The sequence below is a fragment of the Gekko japonicus genome, unplaced genomic scaffold, assembly GCF_001447785.1.
Source record: "Gekko japonicus isolate JY-2015 unplaced genomic scaffold, Gekko_japonicus_V1.1 scaffold392, whole genome shotgun sequence".
In the NCBI taxonomy this organism is placed as follows: Eukaryota; Metazoa; Chordata; class Lepidosauria; order Squamata; family Gekkonidae; genus Gekko; species Gekko japonicus.
Genome location: NW_015174853.1, coordinates 841,224 through 866,597, shown reverse-complemented (window position 1 = coordinate 866,597; position 25,374 = coordinate 841,224). Strand labels below are relative to the sequence as shown.

At 42.5% G+C, this 25,374-nt stretch overlaps 1 protein-coding gene across 1 annotated transcript; it reads left to right on the top strand.

Annotated features, from left to right (window-relative positions):
- Positions 1-22,015, top strand: EXO1 (exonuclease 1). Its single transcript, XM_015424571.1, has 14 exons — positions 1-74; positions 3,914-4,094; positions 4,888-5,007; positions 6,713-6,836; positions 8,417-8,554; positions 8,840-9,052; positions 10,053-10,240; positions 12,035-12,131; positions 14,114-14,342; positions 15,219-15,468; positions 16,327-16,822; positions 17,293-17,394; positions 20,557-20,750; positions 21,766-22,015. The coding sequence occupies exons 2-14, from the start codon at positions 3,934-3,936 to the stop codon at positions 21,905-21,907; spliced, it is 2,454 nt and encodes an 817-aa protein (XP_015280057.1). The 5' UTR covers positions 1-74; positions 3,914-3,933; the 3' UTR covers positions 21,908-22,015.
- The last annotated feature ends 3,359 nt before the right edge of the window (positions 22,016-25,374 follow it).

The window sequence follows — 25,374 nt, the reverse complement described above, 5'->3', positions numbered from 1 at the left end:
GGACGGAACGGTTGGGGCTGGATGGATCGCTCCTTTCCCCCTCTTTTAGAGCTGGCTGAAATGTTCCGAACCAGGTGGGGAAACTCTTAGGCTACAGGGCTTAAGCGGTCGAAGTGGGGGATGCCGCGTGTATTTGTTTTGCACTCCACTGATTATGGGTTCATTTAGCGGGTTCTGCTGCCAGTGGAGCGGTCTGTGCAGGTGCTTTTTTTGAATGATGACCCGCACACAAAGGCGTTGGGTTTCATACACATGCCATCTCTCTCTCTCCCCCCCCCCCCCGCTTTATCAGTCGTGTCCGGCTGAATTCGTGCTTGCTTCTGTATGCTCGCAACTGGAAGCATAAAACGGAACAGACCGTGCTGCCCAATTCTAGCCACGTTTACGGCCACTCTCGCTGTAATCTTTTGGTCTTTTGTGGATCAAAAACTGGCAAATGAATAGGAAACGGAGTGTGAGTCTAAATGGGCAATTTTCTCAGTGGAGGGTGGTAAGCAGTGGGGTAACACAGGGATCAGTACTCGGTCCAATGCTTTTTAACTTGTTCATTAATGATTTGGAGTTGGGAGTAAGCAGTGAAATGGCTAAATTTGCAAATGACACTAAGTTGTTCAGGGTGGTGAGACCCAGGGAGGATTGTGAGGCATTCCAAATGGATCTGTCGAGGATGGGCGAGTGGGCGTCAACATGGCAAATGGGGTTCAATGTGGCCAAGTGCAAAGTGATGCACATTGGAGCAAAAACTCCTAACTATAAATACACGTTGATGGGGTCTGAACTAGCAGAGACTAACCAAGAGAATATCTTGGAGTCGTAGTAGATAACTCAATGAAAATGTCTAGACAGTGTGCAAATGCAGTAAAAAAGGCCAACGCTATGCTCGGGATTATTAGGAAGGGAATTGAAAACAAATCAGCCAGTATCATAATGACCCTGTATAACTTAATGGTGCAACCTCATTTGGAGTACTGGGTACAGTTCTGGTCACCACACCTCAGAAAGGATATTATAGCTTTGGAAAAAGTGCAGAAAAGGGCAACTAGAATGATAAAAGGGTTGGAACACTTTCCCTATGAAGAAAGATTAAAATGCTTGGGGCTCTTTAGCTTGGAAAAATGACAGTTGAGGGGTGACATGATCAAGATTCATAAGATTATGCATGGGATAGAGCAGGTTGAGAAAGAAGTACTTTTCTCCCTTTCTTACCATACAAAAACTCGTGGGCACTCAATGAAATTGCTGAGCAGTTGGATTAGAACGGATAAAAGGGAGTACTTCTTCACCCAAAGAGTGATTAACACATGGAATTCACTGCCACAGGAGGTGGTGGTGGCTACAAGCATGGACGACTTCAAGATAAGCATATAGAGCAGAAGTCCATCAGTAGCTATTAGCCACAAGGTATAGATAGGAACTCTCGGTCTGGGACAAGTGATGCTCTGTATCAGTGATGGCGAACCTTTTAGAGACTGGGTGCCCAACCTGCGACCCAAAACCCACTTATTTATTGCAAAGTGCCAACACGGCAATTTAACCTGAATACTTAGGTTTTACTTTAGAAAAAACAACTCATACATTAACTTAAAATGATTCAAACAAAGTAAGGAAAGCAATCCCAAATGCTTTCATTTACTTAAAATTATTTGGCAGAGAATTCGACACTTTAATGATGGTCTGGGCCTGGCTGGGGTGATGGCACGCGTGCTCACAGAGAGGGCTCTGAGTGCCACCTCTGGCACCTGTGCCATAGGTTCGCCTCCACTGCACTGTATTCTTGGTGCTGGGGGGGGGGCAACAATGGGAGTTCTAGTGTCCTGGCCCCACTGCTGGACCTCCCAATGGCACCTGGTATTTTTGGCCACTGTGTGACAGAGTGGTGGACTGGATGGGCCTTTGGCCTGATCCAGCATTGGCTTCTCTTATGTTCTCTGAAGGAACCGTGATTAGAAGTGCGACCTAAGGCTGCAATCCTACCTCAGGCAAAGTCTAGTGGTATTTTGCACATGTTGTTGAGCAGTACTGGAGCGTTAAAAGCTTGAACTTTCCGTGCACAGTTGTACTGAAATCATGGGGGTGAGTGGGACGGATCCGTCTAGTTGCCACTTGTCAAATACTCGTTCCAGTTCTGTTGTTTAAAATGCTTGATGAGGATGCAAATCCGCTTCATGTTTTATCTTTTTGTGGATCTGTCTTCCAAAACTGGAGATCCTCTTCTTAGGATTTTGGGACTTGGGTTGTCACGTCAGAATTGCTAGACTTTCAGTCACCACTTCCCGTATGCAGAACCAATTCCACTGAGATGTTATTGGTAATATTTTACCAGTTCACCTTACGTAGCAACTGGCTAGTCTTGAACCATATGGAGAGATAACAAAGATGTGAGCTGGAGATTTTCTCCTCTGAACCATCAAGGACTATGTATTTATTTATTGAATTGGTGAGATGACTAACAACAATAAAATATTTTTGAACTAGAACGATAACCAATGAGCACAGTATAGCAACCAAAAATTAAAACAGTGACAAGTTCCTTAAAGGATAGTTAGCCTATTCCTAAAACTTACTAAAACCACGTAGCAGCAAAACAGATGAAAACAACATGTAGGCACTTTATTATATTTATTTATTTATTTTTGTGATTTTTATTCCACCCTCCCCAAAGTGGGCTCAGGGCAGATCACAAGAAGCCACGTCCAAGACTCGATGCAATACAATCACATTAAAATTAGTTAAGACAATAAACAATAAAAATTCATACAGGTAGGCAAGAGTTTCATGTCTGTTAGAGCCACAGGTGGAATCAAATGGGCCCTTTCAGCAGAATGAGAGCCAGACCAGGGAGGCCAACTAAGATAGACACCTGCTGCCTCGACCGAAGGCCTGGTGGAACAGCTCCATTTTGCAGGCACTGTGGGACGATAGTGGTCCCACGGGCCTCTGATATCCAGTGGTAGCTGATTTAAACCAATAAAATGCATAGTTAGTATTGAATCACATTGGCAGGCAACCCACATGTAAGCAGTCATATATGGAGCCTGTAAAACACATGCAATCCACTCTCTCTGTGTGTGTTTGTATACAGTGGATGCTAATTTCCACTCAAAATGGCTTTCCAGATATGATTTGAGTTGAAACTGGAGTGGAATCTTAACTAGCTCCTTGGTGATGTGTGTGTGCGCGCGCTCATGTACATTCAAGGAAGTCACCATCACATGACTTCTTTGTGTGTCTTTTCCTTGTATGTGCAGTCATCATATGTGACTGATTACATGTAGGGTGCATACTGTTATGTGCAAATGCGTTTTTGGTAAGTTTTTTATAACTTTATGGTGCTTCTGGAAAAAAGGGCCCATACAAGATTAATGGAGTAAAACTGGCAGTCAGCTGTTGTTTCCACATTCTATCCCCTTCTGATAAGGCCCTGTTCATCAGGCTCAGCCATTTTGCATCAAGTGGGATGCCCTGACCTGGATAGCCCAGACTAGCAGAGTTGGCCTTGGTTCATATTTGGATAGGAGCCCACGAAGGAAGTCCAAAATTGCTATGCAGAAGCAGGCAATGGCAAACCTCCTCTGAACGTCTCTTGCCTTGACAACACTGTAACAACTGCTGCAACTTGATGGCACTTTCCACCATCACCAAAAGGGGGATAATGTAGTAATCTGGAGATAGTTATTAGGGGTTTAGCGGTGCCTCAACTAGCATCTAAATCTGCAGGTGGCTTCAGATGGTTAATTGTATAATATGAGGCCTTGTTTCATCAATTTATCATGACTGTATAGGTATTGTGTGCATTGCACTACTTATACCTGTGGGGGGGGGGGGTTCTTCCCTCCTCTGTTTCACATCATGTCTGCAGAAGGATTACTGTATTAACAATTGTATTTTATCTTGGTCTGTGTTTCTGTTTTAGTTTGTTTTTAAAGCAGAACCATGGGAATCCCGGGTTTGCTCCAGTTCATCAAAGAAGCCGCAGACCCTACCCACATAAAGAAGTATAAGGGGCAAGTTGTTGCTGTTGATACTTACTGCTGGCTGCACAAAGGAGCTTACGCATGTGCTGAGAAGTTAGCCAGAGCGGAACCCACAGATCAGTACGTTTTAAAGCAATTTGATTGACCAAATTTGGGGGGGGGGGGTCTAAGTAGGGGATACGGCATAGCCTATTTGCACCAGAACAGGTGAATCATCTTTGTGGAATTTTCTGTGGCTAATAGGTTGTGAATTGTAGTCTGCAGTTTTGAATGCAAGTGGTATTCCAGTGTTAAGTGGAAAGCAAGTGGTATTCAAGGGGAAAATGTTTTCATATATTATGCTGAGTTCTGGGGAAATTCTGCAAAGTCCTCATTCTCTGACAATAAAAAAAATGGAAAACAGGATATACCTAATATGCTGTCAAATGCACAAAGTAAATCAGGAGGAAAAGTATCTTTGTGGCTGCCTTTCAAACGGTTTTCAAATGTTTTGATCTTGTAATAGGCTGCTTAAATCATATTGACAACAGAAGCATCCTGTACACAGGTTTAATGCCAAAAATCAGTAGATCTCAAAAAGAGAGGGAAATTTTCCATTTCAAGTTCATAAATAAACTGAAACAAAAACAGCAGGTGCATTCCTTAGGGTATGGAGTGTGACTTGGAATGTCATAAAGCTTAATTTAGGAAGCTCAATTGATGTGTCCTTCATTGCATTTTGTTGGCTAGAGTAGCTGTAACTTCTGCTGATCCACAAGGTTAGGATACTGAGGTGATGTGCTGGTATTGCAAAGTCTCAGGGAAATTCTGTGTGAACTTCATTGGAGCTGAATTTCCTCTAGTAACTTACATTTCAATAAGTGTAAGATAAACACTTTGTGCTGGACATGTGACAATATACTTCTTTTTACAGATATGTTATTTACTGTATGAAACTGGTGGATATGCTTCTGTCATTTGGGGTCAAACCAGTTCTAGTATTTGATGGATGTACCCTGCCTTCCAAAATGGAAGTTGAAAAGTCAAGAAGAGAGTAAGTTATTTAAAAAAACCCAGTCTTATAGTATGGTATAATGTGCTTTTCTCTACAAAATTGGCCAGTATTGACTTGTCAGGATGTAAAGGCCCTGAAGCCAGTCTGAGGTGGGCACCTTGCTGAAACTAAGTACCTCTGGGTCTGGTCTGTGCGTGGGAGACGACCCCCCCCCCCGAACCCAAAGTATTCTGGCTTGAGTTCTTTGATGGAAGATCAGCAGGACACAGATGTGTGTTAAGAGATTGCACATCTTATATAAAGAAAGGCATGTGTCTTTGTGTTACTATTTTTCAGTTATTTGTTTCTGCAAAAAAATAATAAATGACATCTTGATCTTTTCAATGAGAGCAGAACATGCTATGTTATGTGGCATCTAATCTACATCTCTGTTATACTGCTGAAGAATGTCCTTGTTGACTTCATTTTTCAACTCCAGTTTGTTGAACATTTCATAATAAACACACACATGAAGTTCCTAAGGTATTCTTCTAATCTTCAGGGTGTTTTGGACTTTCCTTTTTGCTATAGCTCCTTATATCCCTGTTTTGAAAAAGCCACTTTAGAAAGTCACTGAACCTTCTGGAGCATCCTCCAGTATACTGCAAGTAGCTGTGTTTGAAAGTTGGGGCATTCCAAAACACATAGGCACAAAATATGGAAATACTGGCTTCCTCTTAGAATCATAGAATGTTAGAGTTGGAAGGGACCTTGCAGGTCATCTAGTCCAACCCCCTGCACTCTGCAGGAGCATAGCTGAAAGATAGCCCTTCTATTCTAGTGATGAGGTGTATTAATTCTAGTATTCCCATTCTAGTGGTACTTAAACTGCTGAGAGGGTTAATGCCGCTAAATCTAAAATTATTTAAATGGCCCCAATATATCTAATATTGAGCACGATCACACGCATAATTAGCCGCGCCATAGGCGCAAATGCTGGACAGATTTAAAGGGCATAATCAGACATGAACATCTGGGAAGTGCCCTGCACCCGTTGACAACCCGTTTTGCTCCGCCGCAGAAGCGGAGGAAAAAGACACCAGGGAAAGTCCAGTAGCAAACGGGTTGCTACAGGCCACGGACGGACTTTCCCCTGTCTGATCGCTTCAGCGTGCTCTCATGGCGTCGGGATGGTCTGATCAGGCCATCCCGACTCCATGCCGTTGTTTTTTCCCCCTTCTCAGTATGCACATCATCGCACACTCCATAGGGAGCCCTCAGTGCTGAGATGTGATACATCGATTCCCCGTTTAAGCGCATCGGGAACAAATGGCAAAAAAAACCCCAACCCAACACTCCCACGGTTGCGTCTGATCACACAGTGGCGGGCTGCCCCCACAGCTTCAAAGGACTGTGTGATCACACAACTGTGGGTCAATTTCCTCTGGAGGAAATAGCCTCACTTCCCCCCACGTTATCTCGTGTGTGTGACCACTACCATTGTTAGCATTGCTTTCTAATGAGTTTAGGACTGGAGATCCTAATCCATAAATTTTTACCACCTTTAAATCAAAAAAGTCTTGTATAAGTTAGCATACTCAGTCACCGGTCCTAATGGACTAATAATGGATCTAACCTACCTTTGTTTGCATTACCTTTTATTTCCATCTTTCTAATTCATGTGTGCAAAAGCTTGTCGGGACAGGGAAATGTGTCTTTTCGTGCACATTTGCAATTCTAATGGCGCTCATTTGTTCACGTCAAGGAAACGGCAAGCAAATCTTCTGAAAGGGAAGCAGCTGCTCCGGGAGGGGAAACTATCAGAAGCCAGAGAACGTTTTGCACGTAGCATTAATGTCACGCACGCTATGGCCTGTGAAGTTATTAAAGTAAGTAGTAGGCTTTAAGCAGTTTGTTACTGTCTTCTACCTTTTATATTTCTTAGTGGAATAGTTTTCTTTCCTGAAATACTGTAGTGTGTTATTCAACTAGGGTGCAGGCTCAGACAACCCCTTTTGACCATCCTTTTGATGCAGGTAGTCCAGCTGGCTTTGGTCAGAAACTAGGCTTTCTCAGAGGAGACCTCCTATGGTGGAATGGCCCCTGATGCTTGAACCTCCAGGAATTTGTAAAGCAAAGGCTGTTCCAGAGGTATTTTTGCTGATGGCTGCTAGACTGAGCAATTATTAAACCGACCTGCTATTAATTATTGTACCCGTTGATTTATAAGACCGAAATTGAATGGTTTTTTGAAGTAGTAAGGGGGTAAAAAAGTAGATACTGTTTTGCTTATATTCTGTGTTATTAGCAGCCCTGAGCATATGGGGAGTACAGGATATAAATACTGTAAATAAGTAATTAAAAACTAAGAAGAGCCCTGCTGAATCAGAATAGTGGTTCTAGTCCAGCATCCTGTTTTACACAGTGGCAAACCAGTTCTGGAGGCAAAAGATTAAGAAAAAAATAATGGTGCAGTGGAAAGAAATTTTATTCCAATATCTTAATAACCCCTGTGTGTTTTGCACTGAATATAGGGGGTATTAACATAGTGGAATCAAATTGTCTTCCCACTGCACCATTGTGCTTTCTTTGTCTCTTTTCTCCAGTTGGTGTGGCCATTTGTTCTCTTCCAATTCTGGAGGACCAATAAACACAGCATAGAAGGCAAGCTTACCACTGGGGTGAGAACTGCACCAAAGTGTAATTCTTTGGATGAGACTGTCCTGTGCCAAAAACAATTTGGAAAACTGTACGTACACATGAAGCTGCCTTATACTGAATCAGACCATTAATCCATCAAGGTCAGTATTGTCTACTCAGACTGACAGCTGCTGTCCAGGATCTTGGGAAGAGGTCTTTCACATCACCTCCTGCCAGATCCTTTAACTGGAGATGTCAAGTATTGAACCTGGGACCTTTTGCATGCCAAGCAGATGCTCTACCATTAAGCCACGCCTACTCCTCCTGTGAGTAGATGGGGTCAGAGTGGCAACTTAGGGCTGTGTGGGGAGGAACTAGAGAATGTTTGAGACTAGAGCAAGTGGAAGTACAAGCTGTTGAGTCACTGGAGGAGATGGCACATTCTAACGATGTTGCTATGCTGTTACCTGCCACAGTTCCGCTAGAAATTTTTGGAAAGAAGGATTGTGAGAAAATGGTTGTGATGGCAGTTTTCCTAAGTTTCTGATCTAAGAATCAGACACGAGGTGCTCCGCTGACAGAGCATAAGATGAGGGCACACCGCTGGGGAGCATGGCTCAGCTGCTGTAATAAAATGGGCTTTGTGTGGCATGACTTGCTTCTTGCACAACCATTGCCAGTTTGTTAGACTGTACTGGACTACGTGCCTGACCGATCTGAGCAGGTATATGATAGTTTCATTTGTTCATAAGATGCTTGCATGAATTTTTAAAACAATAATGTCTATATACCATCAATCTTTGGGGTGGTGGTGTTTGTTTCCGTGCAGGCTGCTCGGGCAAAAGGAATAGACTGCATTGTTGCTCCGTACGAAGCTGATGCTCAACTAGCTTACCTCAACAAGACGGGCATAGTCCAAGCTATAATTACAGAGGATTCAGATCTTCTTGCCTTTGGGTGTAAAAAGGTAGGGGAAAATGGCATACTTATTTTATGCAGAAGGCAGTGTCGGGGCTTTATAGCTAAAGGCCAGGGTAAATAGAAAATGCTCTAGGATGGTTAGAGTGGCTAATCTCCTGTGGTTTGAGTTCCAAGTATGTTCTGCAGAATGTATCTCTGGCTTCTTAGAATCTTTGGTCTGCTCATTTTTCGTTGCCACCCAGTCTTACACAGAGTGTTGGCAGGTGAGGGAGGGTGTGGTGCAGTATCTGGCAATGCCAGGACTTACCTATGATTTTTCTTGCATTTGAAGGTGTTTCTGAAACTTGACAAGTTTGGAAATGGCTTGGAAGTTGACCAGGCTCGGCTAGGAATGTGCAAACAGCTTGGCGATGTGTTTACAGAAGAGAAATTCCGCTACATGTGTATTTTGTCTGGCTGTGACTACCTTCCATCAATTCATGGTATTGGGTTAAGCAAGGCGTGCAAGTTACTAAAAATAGCCAACAATCCTGATATCATAAAGGTAATATGGTGTTCATGGAATATTGAATCAAATTTGTATTTCCCTAAACCTCCCTAGAAAATGGAGGACCTTATTTGGGTGGGAAAGAGCCACAAAAATATTTTAAATAAATAATATATATCTTGATAGTGATTGCTTTAGGGAGGTACTAATGTCCACGATTTGTATACCGAACGTCATATCAAAAATACTTTTGCTGTTTGCTTGGATTTCTGTTTTTGTGATTTGGTTACTGAGCAATAGTGTTTTTTGTGAGAAGAAGAGAAGAGATTGGGTTTATACCCCGCCCTTCACTTGGAGTCTCAGAGCGGCTTACAAACTCCTTTCCCTTCCCCTCCCCACAACAGTCACCCTGTGAGGTGGGTGGGGCTGAGAGAACTCTGACACAAACTGCTCTTTTTCAAGGACAGCTGTGCCAGAGCTTGTGACTGACCCAAGGTCACCATCAGCAGGTGCAAGTGGAGGAGTGGGGAATCAAACCCGGTTCTCCCAGATTAGAGTCTGCGCACTTAACCACTACACCAAACTGGCTCTCTGAGCCCTAGATTCGCCTCCTGGATTAGTCAGATGCCTTCATATCTGACAAAGGGAGCTCTGACTCTCAAAAGCTCATGCCCCAAAAATCTTGTTGGTCTTTAGGGTGCCGTGGGATTCAAATCTGACTCTTCTACTGCAGACCAGCATGGCTACCCTCTGAAACTGTCTTTGTGAGCCCTAAACGTTGATGTCGCGTGTTGCTTCAAGTGTCCTTCTAACCCACGTGCAGACCAGAATTAGGTTGTCCCTTCTGTTTCCCTCTGCCTTCTTGCCATTTGGGAGGACTACAAATGAGCTTAATGGAAGTGCTAAAACATTTGCTACTTATCTGGAGAATGACTGTATATTGGTGTTCCTTGGAAGGAAAAAAAAGATAATGAACTTACATGCTGGGTTTTAAAACAGTAAGAGAAATGTGCCAGCTAACTTAAGTGACATGTATCCTTGTCTGTTTCTCTGCTAGGTCATTGGGAGAATAGGGCAGTACCTGAAGATGAATATATCCGTACCCAAAGAATACATAGAAGGATTTATTCGTGCTAATAATACTTTTCTCTATCAGTTGGTTTTTGACCCTGTCAGAAGGAAACTCGTTCCTTTGAATGCTTACAGTGATGATGTTGATCCAGAAATGCTACTGTATGCTGGGAAGTATCCTTTCCTCGCTGAAAAATCAATAGTACAATTGAAGTCTTTCGTGGAATCGAGACAAAATTAAGCACTTCTAAGGCGCTGTCTTGGAGAAACGTCCTTTGAAGGAAGCTCCATTGAACTCTGTGGGGAATTTTTTGAATAAGCACTAAAATAAAGGTATAAGCACTGTTCATTTGGAGGCTAAAAATATGCTCATGACTGAGAAAAGGGAATCTACATGGACTCATGTCCAATGTTCCCTCTAAGCTGTGGAGTCTTATGAGCAAAAATTCTGCTTTGTGAGCTACTGGCATTAAAGTTGTGAGCAATTAATTTGGCCACTGTATAAATCAGTTTGCTCTGGAGCCATCCTTCCTGAGTGAAGACAAAAATGTGTGAGCTAGAGGCTAAAGAACTGTGAGCTAGCTCACACTAACTCAGCTTAGAGGGAACACTGCTCATGTCCACTCTTCATACCTTAAGTAGGGGATGATAAAGGTCTGTTTTTTTAAAAACAAGTAAAGCTGAGCCCATGAGAGGAGTAAAGCCCTGTCTTCTCCTGCTCTGTAGCTTGCTGGCCTCTGTTACGTGCAGCATTATTCTTGCAGCCCGGCTCACAGCCAGTATCAACCAAGTGGGGAGAAAAATGCCTGTAGCAACAGAGTCCAGCAAAATAAAGCATGGGAGTGGGGCACAACTTAGTTCCCCTTGCTTGTACCTTTGGTGTCCTTTTAAAAAAAAAAATAGACCTCCCTCATCCTTTGCTTTAAATATACATGGATTCCCCCCTGCCTCCCCAGCAGCATTTACTTTGGCTCTCAGAATATTTTTAGGTCAATATATTTATGTCCTTGCAAAGAACTGCCCCTTCATGTTTTTGTAAATATAAATTACTGGGTCAGTTGGTCATCTGATCTCTTGCTTTCATGATGACACTTGTACAATACTCAGTGGTTAACATCTAGGCTAAAATTGTTTTCACTGTACCCCCGTGACTTAGCAGAATGTCAACGCTGTTCAGAGTTTCCACCTTCCCATGTGAAATGTTCCAACAGTCTGTGCATTAAGGATCTGAAATCTTTTAAATCATGTGTTATGGGAAATTTATTTTTGTTCCTGATTTTTTCAGATTGAATTTGGCATAGTTCCACCCACCCTAGGATGGTGCTAAGCTAAGCCTGAGGTGAACTTCAGCACCTTTCCAGTAACTCAGGCAACTGCAGAATCATTGCTCATTGGTACAAAAGGTGGTTCCTTAATCTTACTGAATTGTCCAGTACTGTATTTGATTCTGATGTACAGATTGAATCTCTTCATTAAAGTGCTGTTGGAAGTGATTAGGTGCTACTTTATCTTTGTATGGCAAAGACTTTATATATACCCCTCCTCATAGATAGTTGTTTATCCCTAATTTAGGACCTACTTGTGAACTGTAATGAAATGAGAAAAATTGCAAGGTTTGGGCAGGTACCAGAGTATGTTGAATGTTAAGAGAAAGCGCCGTCTCCTCTGGAAGCTGTTCTTTAAATGCAGCTAGCTCTTCAGGTGAAGTTCGTTCAGATACGCTTTGAGTTTAATTCCTGGGCTACCTTCCCATCTGCTTGCTTGATGGGAGGCTCTGCCTCCAAACAAAGTTGCTTTGCTCTGTCTCCCTGTGCCAAGAGATGGGACCTAATTGATGCATTTCCTTTCTGATGCTTCACATAGCTGTGTTGAGATTTAAGAATCTTCATTGAAAATGGCATCCTCCTAACATTGAAAGAGGGGAATGCCAATAGTAGAACTGTGTTTTTCTCTTAGCTCTTAACTTAGACACGTTGGCGATAGCACTGCTTTTCAAATTGCACTTGGAAATAAAGACCTCAATACACTGAAACAAATCGATGACTACAACCCTGATGTTTCAAAGGTAACATTTAAGTTTTCTAAATACATGTGCTGAATTTCCCTTGAGGTTGCATGAGTGTGAGACGTTCTGAATTATCTTGATATTGAAGTAACTTCAAACACACAGCACTTGGTTCACGTGGATGTTATACATCGTATGCTAGAAGGCAGAAGTATACCAACCTTGAAGGCAGTTGTATTAGATTGGTAGGGAGATTTGATCTTAGGGCTTTTTTTCAGTATTTTGGTACGTTCTGGGGCGCTTCATGGAACCACAAGTACATGCTCGTGTGCTACACTAGGAACTGATTACTAGAGACTCAGTTACACTTGAGCCCAAAGTTGTGCTGCGTAGTCTGAAAGAAGTAGAAGAGTGTGTGTTATGCAGTCAACACTCATCTATCAATAGTTCCTTTTGTTTCCTCCATGGGGAAAAGAGCAGCTGTCTCCCGAAGCTAACTGTTTGCCTGGAAGCTAAAGCACCCCCCTGGATTTCCTTGGAGATTGAGGGGGAAATCTGCTGAGTCATAAGAGAGGCAGTTGAAGGTAGAGAGATGAAGAACTGGAGGTCATAGGCAGGGCTGTAATAAGTGCAGCCGAGCTACTGAGAGCTTTAAAGAAAGGCAGAGTGTTTATACTGTGTGTTGAAAGGAATGGCTAGGCAGGGAAGTGATTTAAAGAGGTGTCAAGTGGTCAGAAGGAAAAGAAAGACAAAATGTTTTGGCACTGGAGTTTCGGTTAAAAGTGAGAACTGAGATGTAAAAGAGGAAGGCCAGAGAAGAAGGTTGCAGTGGAGGCCAGGCTGGGAGATAACCAGGGGAATGAGGAGAATGCTAGCTGGGGGGGAATTTTGAAGGGACCTAGCTCAAGCCTTGCTTTTTGCTGGTAAATTTAAGGATGCAAGCTAAAGTCTAACTTGTGTTGCGCAAAGAAATTCCTGATGCAGTTGTGGAGTGGATAGAAAAAACCACGTCCTCCAAAATAGCAAGAAGGCATCATTGAGGAAGGGGCTGTAGAGCATCTGCCTTGCGTGCTGAAGGTCTCAATTTTAGTACCCAGCCTCTCCTGTTAAAAGGGTCAAGTAGTAGGTGATGTGAGGGACCCCCTGCCTGGGCCCCTGGAAAGCCACTGCCTGTTAGAATAGACAAGACATTGATAGACCAATGCTTTGATTCCGTACAAGGTAGCTGCATGTGTGTTTGGGTGCTGAGGCCACTGATGATTTGGGGTGGTTTTTAGAATATGGTCAAAGGCATTGGATCCAGCAGTAATTGCCGCTAACAAGAGTGGATTGCCATCAACGGAATCAGACTTTCTTGCCTGCCCTACTGCAGCCTGAAATGCTCCCTGAAATACTGTTGCTGGGGGGGATCATCTCCCCTTCATTAGCAGCAATCTGCTTCTGAATCAAACCCAGTGTCTTAAATCCCAGTTACATCTAGGAAGGAACACAGAACGCCGTGTGTGTAAAGTGCCGTCAGGTTGCAGCTGACGTATGGTGACCCCCCCATCAAGGGACTTTCGAGGCAAGTGAGAAGCAGAGGTGGTTTGCCAGTGCCCTCCTCTGCAGAGTCTTCATTGGTGGCCTCCTGTCCAAGTACCAACCCTGCTTAGCTTCCGAGACCTGGTGGGACTGGGTTATACTGTATCACCTCCCCCTCCCCCTCAGTGAATTCAGTCCTTCTCTATGGATTTGATTATGTCTTGGAAAAAGCAACTTGTATGCTCTTACATTTTGAAAGTTTGATTACCAAACTACTTCAGGGTGGCTGAGTACTAATCAGACCTGGATAAAAACACTACTTTCACCACTTCTTCATGTGTAATGTTTCAAAAAGAGGCAGAACTTACATAGTTTTCAATAGCTTACATTGATACATCTTTTGTACTAAATACAGTTCCATATCTATAGAGCGGCACTCTTTTCCTTCAGTAGGCCTTCTCTTTTGTTTCAACCTTAGTAATTCTTCAGTACATTTTGCTCTTTGTCTTCATGTGTTATAGTCTGTTCAACCAAGAAGTTGCAGCTGGGACGACAAACCTCTTGGTGAAAAGCCATCCAATTTCAGGAGCATTTGGAGCAGGGACTACAAGCCTGGTTTTGCTGCTGAGGTGGTGCCAGATTCTGCACCACTGCTGGAGAGGCCCCCAACCAAAGGCACAGAGCGGCTGATTAATACAAAGGGACTGAAACTTCCCCATAAAGCCATGTTGGCAAAAAGGCAAAGGCATGGTATGATTGCTAAATCGCTGGAATGTGAAAAGAAAAATGCAAGCCCTATTCCAAAGCAGGCTTCAGAGATGTTTTTCCCATAGCATGGTTTTTTCCCCCCTGTGTATTCCTTTTGACAATTGTATTGGAAGAATAGGTGACACAATAGTAAAGTTATCTAGCTGGCACGAGGAAAATTTAAGACATTTTCATTTTGCGCACCATGTATTTTATTTCATGCCCATGAACTGTGTACTTACAAAGAATGCTAACAGAGCCGAGTGTTCTATCAGGCAACTGGCAGACACAGTGGCATACAAAGGGGTGTTTTTCCGATTGCACTGTTTTATCTGCCTTCTTCTCTAAGTTTCTAGTCTTGCCCCTTTATCACTAATCTTAAACTTGTGCACTCTGGCCTTCAACAGACGTCTTTTGCATTAAGCTCCCTGAAATCAATGCAGTAAGTGTGCTGATGGTTCAGCTGCTAGCCTGAAATTGTAAAATCACATCATTGCTACTGAAGCTGGTAGAACCTCTAGAGGATGCATGCTGTAGAAGTTGGTGTGGCATTATTTATTGCAGTAGTTACACACCCGGCTGTCTGCTGTAAAATGGCTTGAGATGATGAAACCTTTGTCTGCCTGCCAGTCTGTCTGCTACTACAAGCCAGTATATTGATTTAATATTTGGCAGCTTTGTGGTTTGTTTCTTCTGTTACAACCAACACGGCAAACATTGCTTATAATGCAATCCTGTGTGCTGACTTCAGAGGGGATAACCGCCCAGGTAAGTGTACACAGGATTGCAGCCTTGTTGTGTCTTTGCCAGTCACTAAATGTTGCTAAAAATTCCTTTCTGTATTTCAGTTTTGACTAAAATATCATTGTTTATATCCAGAGGAACAATCAGATGGCGATCTCTTGAGCCAGTATTCCTTTTCAAACTCAAAAAAGCCTAAGACAGAAAAGGGTGAAGACATCAAGCGTCGTGCAGTTGACAGTGCAGTGATTCCAGTCCCTGTTTCAGTGGACCCTTCCAGTAACAAAGAAACGTCAAACTCCCGGCCTCGTCTTAGAAATAAATTTGCCTTTCTGCGGAAGAAGGAGGAGGGAAGTCATGTAGTTGTCGTTCCAGGGACCAGAAGCAGGTGTGTTTGCTGGAATTGTGTCAAAGTGATACTCTTAAGGAAAGTATCACAGAGTAGTAGTGCAGTATCCAGAAGCAGAATATAGTTAAACTAACCTCACTGATCAGTATTGCACAGAATGTTAGAAGATGGGAGCAATAAATTACGTTGCCTTCCAAGATGCTCTGTTCACTGAGGCATACCACTCTTTTGCAAATCAATTTATACATATTTGGACCGGAAATATCCAGTGTACATCTCTGTTAACATCTAGCTGCTTCTTTCAACCAAAAATGTGTCTGGGGCTTCAGAAGGTTTCTTGCTGTTCATTTTTGCATCTCCTTCTCTTGCACTACTTACAGTAGTATCTGCCAATCTCCATATGACATTGTGCTGCATTAGCATATATCTTGTAGTTATCAGTGTAAATTTTGTGATTGAGGAGAGTGAGAGGAAGGTCTCCTAAATGCAGCTTTGTGAAGGAAGGTGATGAGTCTTCAAGCATGCCCATCAGCAAAAAGATTTTTGTGCCAGTGTTTTTTGCTATAAAATTGTCCTGCATATTCAGCCTAGGGATATATGCGTTAGCCATTGTGCTGAGAGTATTTATTTATTTCATTAGGGAAAAAATGAAGCTAGGAAATGTATCTCCCATCCTCTGACACCCCCCGACACCAAACTTCCAACCTAACTTTGTGATAAAGTAGAATTTCTGCCTTAATGAGGTCAGTGATGCCTGTAGTGCCTCAACCACAAATGCATTCTCTTCCTATCATGGCACCAACAATGTTCTAACTAGGAAGGGCAGAGATTATGAACAGCCCTGTTTTGGTAAGAGCATTTCAAACCACTGTTTCCTATGTTCTTCCACTGTGTTAGGTTCTTTTGCAGTATCATGGATGCACCTGATGATATACCAAAGGATGAAGTCCACCAGCCATCCCAGAAAAGCGAGGTGGATTGTCAGACTATGAAAGCGGAAAGTGCAGAAGCAAAAGATTGCAGTTCTATCTCCCTGGGGACTGTAGAAACTGGAAGAGCTGACTCACCTTCACTTAGGGCAGCGCAAACAAGCTGTTTCAGTTGGTCTAGAAGCTTTGCGGAAAGATCTGGAACGCCCAGCCCAACTCAAAATGTAGCACTGCTGAAGCAGTTTCACCGACATACATCTGGCAAGACTGCATCTCAGGACTGTAAGATGTCTGGATCACAGATGCTAAGCTCAACATTTGGTGGTAAAGAGTCTGATGAAGAGTCTTCATTATTAAAAGGACTGGGGTGTTCATCTGAACAGAAGTCAAATGAGCTTTCCCAAAGCAATCTGGACTGTCTAGAAAATTCTCCAGTGCCCAGTGAAAAAACTACTGATGCCAAAGTAAGATCCGTACCATGTGTGTGGACCAAAGCAGTTGATATAATTCCCATCTCTCTCAAGGGGTTATCTAGTGTTCGCCTTACTTATTACAATAGTTATACTATAGAATAACTTCTGGTGATAAACCTTTGATCTGCCTGTCTGTCAACTGCTATTAGCTCATATATTAATTTAATATTCAGTATCTTAGCACTTGTTGCTTCTACTTTGACATGGAATCAAATTAAGACCAATATATCTATGTTCTTTTTTTGGCAGATCTGAAAGTTACTTTTAGAAGCATTGCCAAGTGAATAAAGTAGTTCCAGATTTGGAATTATAGATATGGTACATTTATGGTTGTATTGGTTATCTATCATCTATCTATCTTCAGGCACAGTACTTGAAACAAGCATTGTATTTATAACGTTTATTACAGACAAGCTAATTTTTGCTTTCGATATAAGGGAATACTGTTTTCTTTTTTAAAGGAATCTGCCTGTAGTTCAGAACCAGACTGTAATCTGAAGTGTCAGATCTCTCCATTCTTTGAGTCATTACATACTGAGAAGGATACAGTCTTCGGAACTCTGGTACGTCTCTCTTTAATCTGTGTGTCATATTCTGATACTATATTGTGTCTTTCAGGCGATAATGAGATTATCAATTTTTAGGACTAGGAGCCTCTTCTAGCATTTCCACTCTGTTTGTATGGACTTCTTACCTGTTATCTCAAAGGTTTTAGGTGCAACATGTCCTTAATCTCATTTATGCAAGAATAAGCCTGTAATGTAAATAAGGTAAAAGGTTGCTCAGAGGTTTTAGCCTATTCTCCCCTTTCCCATGCAAACCTGGTACTTCTGTGTATGTATAAGTGCCATCAAGTCACAGCTGATTTCTGGCGACCCTGTATGGTTTTCAAGGCAAGAGACAAACAAAGGTGGTTTGCCATTGCCTTCCTCTGCATAGCAATCGTGGACTTCCTTGGTGGTCTCCCATCTGATTACAAACCACGGTCGGCCCTGATTCGCTTCTGAGATCTGACAAGATTGGGCTAGCCTAAATCTGAAACTAAACTATTGTACTCACTGGGTAATGCTTCTAAAAATAACTTTCAGGATCTGCCAAAAAAGACAAGAAGAATGTGGATGTGTTGGTTTTAATTTGATTCCTTGTTAAAGTAGAAGGAACAAAGTAGAAAGTAGTCGAAATAGAAGGTATTTCTAGCAATTCACAAAATGGGCACAACACATTGTGCCACAAGAACTATGGTAGTTTCTTGAAGCAGACAAAGTGAGACTCTCTCCATCTGATTTAGCTCTCTGGCTGGCTTAGTAATGTTGACATTTGGTTCTAGGCTACAATATAGGCCATTATTAATATAGGTTTTGGCTGAAAACTACTCAAAAGGAAAATGACCCTGAACATAAGACAACCTCCTAAAAATAAAGAGAATGTTATATACAGTTTGGTGTACTGGTTAAGTGCGCGGACTCTAATCTGGGAGAACCGGGTTTGATTCCCCACTCCTCCACTTGCACCTGGCTGGATGACCTTGGGCAAGCCGTAGTTCTGATAAGAGCTGTTCTTGAAAAACAGCAGTTTCTGTCAGAGCTCTCTCAGCCCCACCTACCTCACAGGGTAGTTGTGGGGAGGGGAAGGGGAAGGAGTTTGTAAGCCACTCAGAGACACCTTTGGGTAGTGAAGGGCGGGGTATAAATCCAATCTCTTCTCTACTATATAAATAAATAGATGTCCCTAAAATGATCCCTCCTAAAAAAGCTAACAGTAGAAGCAAAGTTTTCTATTACATAGTGATCAGTATACAATAGACATTGTAGACTACAGAAGAAGACCGGGATTTTACTCCCCGCCCCCATCAAACTACTAATCAAAGGCTCAGATAAATTTACCACTCTTGTAAATCCATTGAAATCAATGGGCTTAGTAAGGTGTATGTCTCCTTAGGAATGCACTGTTATATCTCCCCCCCCCCCCCCCCCCGTTCACAATGCTTTTATAAGCTAGGAAGTCACACTTTTCCAAAAGAAGGTGTTATATCTCCAATCCAGCAGGGCCATTTAAAATTACCTACTTGCCTTATCCTTCCCTGTCTAAAAGATCCACAAACTCATAACAGCTATAGCTACTGTTGTACTAAACTGCTGTGAAAATCACTGGCTTTTTGAGTTTTTCTCTCCTTGGGGAAAAAAAAGAGGCCAAACTCCTAGGCGGCTCTGGCCTGAAACAGGGGAAGAAGCGAAAGCCGGGTGGAATATCATTCTGAGCTAGAGGAGCAAATCCACCCCTGCTGTTCCTACCGCTTCTTACCATTTGTCAGGCTAGGAGCTGCAGTTTCTAAAAGTAGTCAGCAAGTCCACCAGTCTCCTCCTCTGTCCCCTTGAAGCGCAAAGCAGCTTAAAAGGCAATATTTGCCAGTGCAGCATTTCTTTCACTGCCACTCGTCTCTGCCAGTGAACAAGTTAGCGCACTTTCACCAAAGCTCTCCCCACATGCAGTGTATCACCTCTCACACTCAGTGGATTTGTATACCCTGGTGGAAGATGACCCCCCCCCGACCCCCCCCCTGCTTTTTGTAGAAAGCGGGGGGGGGCATCATGCCTCTTTCAAGAAAATGCAGTAATGCTACGTTTGTGCTTTGTGGTAGAGATGGAGCCTTAACTCGACTGGTCTTGAAGAAAAACTTTGCAAGATGCTACATACAATGTTGTACAATGCTGTTCACTGGTGTATACATCTTCTGGCTCTATCCCCTTAAGGGAGGGATTACTGTAAGAATCTAACAAACAATTTCAAGGACTTCTATCTGCCAGCAGTATAAACTTCTTTACAAAACATTCAGTACCTTGCTTATTAATTCAAATAGCACTCTGCATTGTCTAGAATTATAGTGACACCTTGTGGTTTGTGGATTGACTTTGTTGGGATGGTGTCTTTTTAAACTATATATCTGTCCTTCTGAGGTACACAGTATGTTCTTTAGTAGTACCCCCAGAGCCTCTCTTATTTTCCAGGTTTACCATATGTGTAATATGCAAATAATACTTTAGCAAGTCAAATAAAACAGCTTCTCTTTACAGTGGGGAAACTCAAGGGGTATCTCTTGGTAGGTCTTGATTCTTAAAAGCAAGCGTGAGTGCTGTATAGAGACTTCACTACAGGGTGTCTTATGCTAGTCCTGAAAGCCCAGGTCTGTTCTATCTCCATGTGGCCCAATTCTTACTGAGTTTTTAATGTCCTGCTAAAGGCAGTCAAGGGTTAAAAAATGCTTTATCCTCTTGTGGAATGTCATGATGGTCTCTGAAGAATGCAGGAATCTGTGATGCAATGGGGGCTATCTCCAGTTCCACAACTTGATGTTATCTCCCTTGAAGATGAGAGCAGACAAACATTATTAAAATATAGTTGTATCTGTATGTGTTCATACATTTTTCTTTCGTGCTTCTAATAGACTTGCTAGTTTGTAGTGCCATGCTACATAACCTAGTACTTCATGTGAGTGCACCTGAAAAGAAAAAAAACATGTTAACCCTTTTTTAGGACCAAAATATATGAGACATGAGGAGATCTGGGATCAAATTTTTCCAACCAACAAATTTTACCAATAGCTGCTGTGCAAGATCCTGATTTGGATTGAGGCTAGCTATATGAGGAGGAAAATGTGTTTAACCCCTCCACCTATACAAGTTTTCAGCAGCTGAATTTTCCTCAATTTCTCCCCCCCCCCCTTCCAGGTTTTTGGATTACATAAAACCAGCCCTGTAAGGTCCTGTGTTGTGACAAAATGCAAGTCACTGATGCCTGCCAAAGTTAGTGGCTTAAGCAAAAGAATAGCAAATACAAAGAAGAAAAACCATCACAATGCTGAAAACAAGTCTGGACAGCAGGTGACAATTAATGAACTGTGGAAAAGCTTCCAGTTTAGAAGGTAAATCAGTTTTGAGTATTGAGACAAAACATCTTTCCTCGAATAGATTGTACTATTTGAACCAGATGACTGCCGAAGGCAAAGGATGCTGTTAGTGATCACTTGGCATATTGTTAGCTTAAATGGCTTTTCTGCCAAAGTATTGCCAATGTTGCTTGTGAAGCACAAATGCTGATGTCTCCAGAGGGTCAGAATTGTTGCGGGCTGAGCTTTCCCATGTTTTGCTAACGGTAGAAGATCTAATAAGAATGTGTATAAATATTGGACAGGCCTTTTTCTTTCTAACCCGAGTCCTTGGTAAACACCCTTGGGATTTCCTCACCCCTTCCCTTGTTACAGAAGTGGCTAGAAATAAACACAAGAAGCAGACTTTGTCTTCCCGGGTTATAGAGCATGCTTCACGAGCAATTTTTAAGCCAAGTAAAGATTTTGAAAGATAAAGGGTTTTTTTTGAAACAAAATGAAACCACTCGCAGTCGCTATCAGACTTTTCCCTTCCCTTCGTGAGGGCAAATCATTCTTTGGATGGACTTTCGTATTTCTCCAGTGAATGGGTTCAGAATTGTTCCGTCTGGGAATTTTGTATCCTCTCTTTCCATACAGGCCACAAATATGCAGTGCGGGTGAGGTTGCCAGCTGCTGTGCGGGGGATCTAGCACCTGATGACACTCAAGGCAGCTTTTTGGGCTTTGGGCGGCGCTGTTAGGGGCCTCCCGTCCAAGTGCTGCAGGCGGTTTGCTTACCTGCCTGTCATGAGGTGAACTCTTCCTTTCTACCGCAGGCAGAGAGAAGGGAAGGCAAACAATCCCTTGCAGCACAGAGGTCGGAGTAGTGGCCCACTCTGAGGAAAGGCCGTGGCTCAGTGGTAGAGCACTTGCTTGGCTGAGAATATTTTTAGAACTCTTGAGGCACCCTCCTTTTGCTCTGATCATTCTCTTACCACTCTCACAATGATTTTCACCCTCTTATGTGCAAGTACTAGACAGTAATAGTTTGTTTTTCTTTGATTCTGCAGACAATCTGAAAGGCTGCCTTCTTGTAAAAAACCAGAACCATTGTCTCCAATAAAAGATAACATCCAGCTCACTCCAGACACAGACGATGACACTTTTAATAAACTTGAATTCAGTCATGTACAACGGAAAATATTTCAGTGAATTGAAGTCACGAACCTGAACAACTTTATAATCATTGGCCAACAGCACCCTCTAAACAGATTTGAATGAACTGTTCACGGACAACGTGAATCAAAGTAATGCTTGTATCTATTGGGATATGAGCTGTGTATTTTAGAATTCATCAGATATTTTGTCAGCTTCAGTTTTGTAAGAAGCAAAATATTTAACCCAGCGAAAATAAAATCATTTGTATACAAATTCATCTCCCGATTTTGAAAAAGAAGGCAAGTGTTTTCAGAAGATAGACTGCAAAGCTGATAATTGAAAGATTTGAGTTACAAAAGTTGTGGTTATTACTTAGGGTTGGGTCCTACGGATTTATGAACCTTTTCTGCTTGTATGAAAGGACCTTCCCATTCCTGCAGCAGCCTCCTGAATACCAGAAAGCTTCTGTAGAGATTTGGGTACCTGCAGCTTTCCTTTGAATTGTATGGCACTTTGCTGATGCCTGGCTCCTTGATACAGCTGCTGCACCTCCCCCCCCCCAGTTGCTGAGAGTTAAGGGACCCTTGGGTACAACATGGAATAGGGTGTTCAGAGGCTGCTGTTCAAGGAGGAAAATCTGCAGATATCCCTCCCCCCAATGAGCAGAAGAGCCACCTGCTTACATAAGGGCCAGTTTGGATTCAAGCTCTTATGTCATTCAAAGAAGATATGGTAGAGCTGGTCCGCTCTAAGAACAGTAGTACAGATGACGAGGGTCACAAAGGAAAAATTATGCTCTATTTTTCACACTTCTGTGTATGTCAATGTGATATGAATCTTTAAAACAGAACAGATCTTTGCCTTTGAATTTCAGAAAATATTTGATCTTTGGAAAGGCTGAAAACGGTAATGTGTTGATGCGGGGGGGGGGGATGGTGGTAGTTTTCCCCTCCTCTTTGCTCAATGTATCCACTTGGCATTTAGCAACTAATTACATAGAACCTTTCCATCGAGCAGCCTGCTTGCCCAGCTGCTGCAGAGATGAGAACCTGATGGAAACTGTGTGTATAAAGCATTCAATCAGATAATGCCTAATTATCTGGAGAGGAGACAGAAGGTAACACTTTGAACACTGACATATCAATATGAATAATTCAGAGTAGCCATTTGAAAACAGCGAAGGATTTGGCTTATCCGAAGTAATGTAAAGATGCTCGCGTGCATACTAAGTTTATATTGGCACCCCAGGCAAATATTTGTTGAATCTATGAGTGGCTTTGTTACTTCTTGATTTAGTTTTTACCCTCTTTGGAGAGACTCAAGCTCACTGCAGCTTTTGGCTGCTAGAATTAGGAAACCCTCTTCCTTCTTGCAACACAAAAGGAATAGGCAGAGCCACTGGAAGGTCCACGGCATTTGCTGAGCTCGGAGCAAGTCTCTAGCCGACACTAGCTGCTGGAAAGTGCTCTCCCGCCATTTCTCCACTAACTAATAGAAGGAGCAAAGAGTCTGAATCTTCACTTTGTACAAAAGTGATGGCATGTGAATTGGCTCAGGGTCTTACCATACTGGACAGAAGGGACTTGTGTTGTAAGCCATTTCTAATGTCCTGCTTATGAGAATGTTTGCCCCTGTGCAGAACAGTTCAGGAGCTCTCCGCTGCCCACTTACGAAAAGCAGATAGAAGTCCTGTAATGATTTAAGAGTTTGGACTGAAGCCCAACCTGCCTCTGGTCCAAACCACGCCGGCCAGACGCTCATTCTCATCCCTGTCTGGATTGTGTGATAGTACAGACAGAAATGACAAATACTGTTTCTTTATGCACAGACTCTTTCCTTGCACATCTCCATGTTTATACAGCTGGAAAAAGCAAAAACTAGACAACCCTCATGCTAGCCGTTTTTACCAATGTTTTGCCGAATGCAGTTATTACAGTCACAAATTACTTTGATAAAATCTTGGGTCCAAGGTGAAAGATGGAGTTGGAGATACCCAAGGTATGCACTGCTGGCACTGCACAGCCAGTCAAGGCAATCTTGGCCTCCTACTTAAATGTTCTGCTTTATCTTTCTCTGCACTCCTCCCATCTCTTCTTTTATTTATATCCATCTATAAATAGAGATGAACACACGGACACACACAGCCTGTCTCTGTTTCAGGAAATAGCTGACTTTGTTGCTAAACTGATGGATCGGGTTAGAACTAGTGATGGCAGTGACTTTGGCGAGTCACTCCCCTGCTTTGAAAATCTGTTGCGTTATGAGCCAAGCCCAACCCCAAATTCTCTGACGTTCACACTGGCCTGTAAGACTTTATCACTACTCCTTCCCTGCAAGTGTTCCACCTCCTTCCCAAATGAATTTACTCTTGTGAAAGTGAAGATAACTGGAATTTGAGAGGGCTCACTGGAGATAGCAGAGGCTTAGTGGATCTCGCCCTTAAGGACTAGGTGCCCCTGAGCACAGTCAAGAGTAGCGTTTCATGTGAGTGCTTCCTGATTCCATTAATGGGTCTGGGAATCAGAGAAACTACAAGTCCTAGGCAGCCCAGCAGGAAAGGAACTCCTCTGGACTTGGTTTTTGTTACTCTTCTTTGAAAAGACCCAAGCTTTTTCTGTGAAGAATACTCCTAGATACCTTACTATCCTCACAAGTCAAGAATTAGCCAATGAGCTTTCAGGTTTCTAGATAGATTTGAGCTCTGCCATCTCCCCTATAATTAAGCACAAAGGGGGGATAGGTTAGGAATCACTGCCCCCCATGTTGTCATACTTAAATGCATTCTGTATCTATGGAGAGCTTACTGCTCGGTTATGCCAACTGAATGAATACTGGACTGTCCTGGCTCTCTGAACAGAGTCTGGGGAAGATCATCCCTTGCAAATGTTGGCGTTACCTGTCCCTTTTTAGGAATTTGCACTAGAGCTTGGATTACGTCCTGCAAGATGCATAGCTTTATTGATTTTACATCTAGGAAGGCAAAGGCATTCCTACAACCATCGGTTGGCAATGACTTAGCTTTGGATTTCCTGCATTAAGCAGGTAGTTGGACTAGGTGGCCTATAAGTTTCCTTTCCACTCCATGATTCTATATGAGCAGACCTATACATGATGCAGAATGAGGTGGAAGAGGAAGGTAAGACTACTAGAATTTGCTACTTCAAGCATCTAAACTTATGCATCCCCACATAAGTGAATATTGGCTCTGACTTCTTATTTAAGGTGTTTTTTTAACGGGTTGCCAGAGGTTATTACTGTACAGAATCTTTCACTGGTTGCAGATTCAATATATGCCTTCCAGGAATTTGCTTGCTTCATAGGAAAGGTATGTTTTTACTTTTTTTTTTTTAGAGGACAACATGAACATGTTTAGAGGGTGTGTTTATTTTCATTCCCAATCTTCAAATTGCCAGCTGTACATAAGTAAGCAAAATTTCTACAGACACTCTGGTAAAGACCAAGGAATTATTGCAAAGCTCACATGTTTAAGAATGACCACTTTTAATTGGTACTTGAGGTTG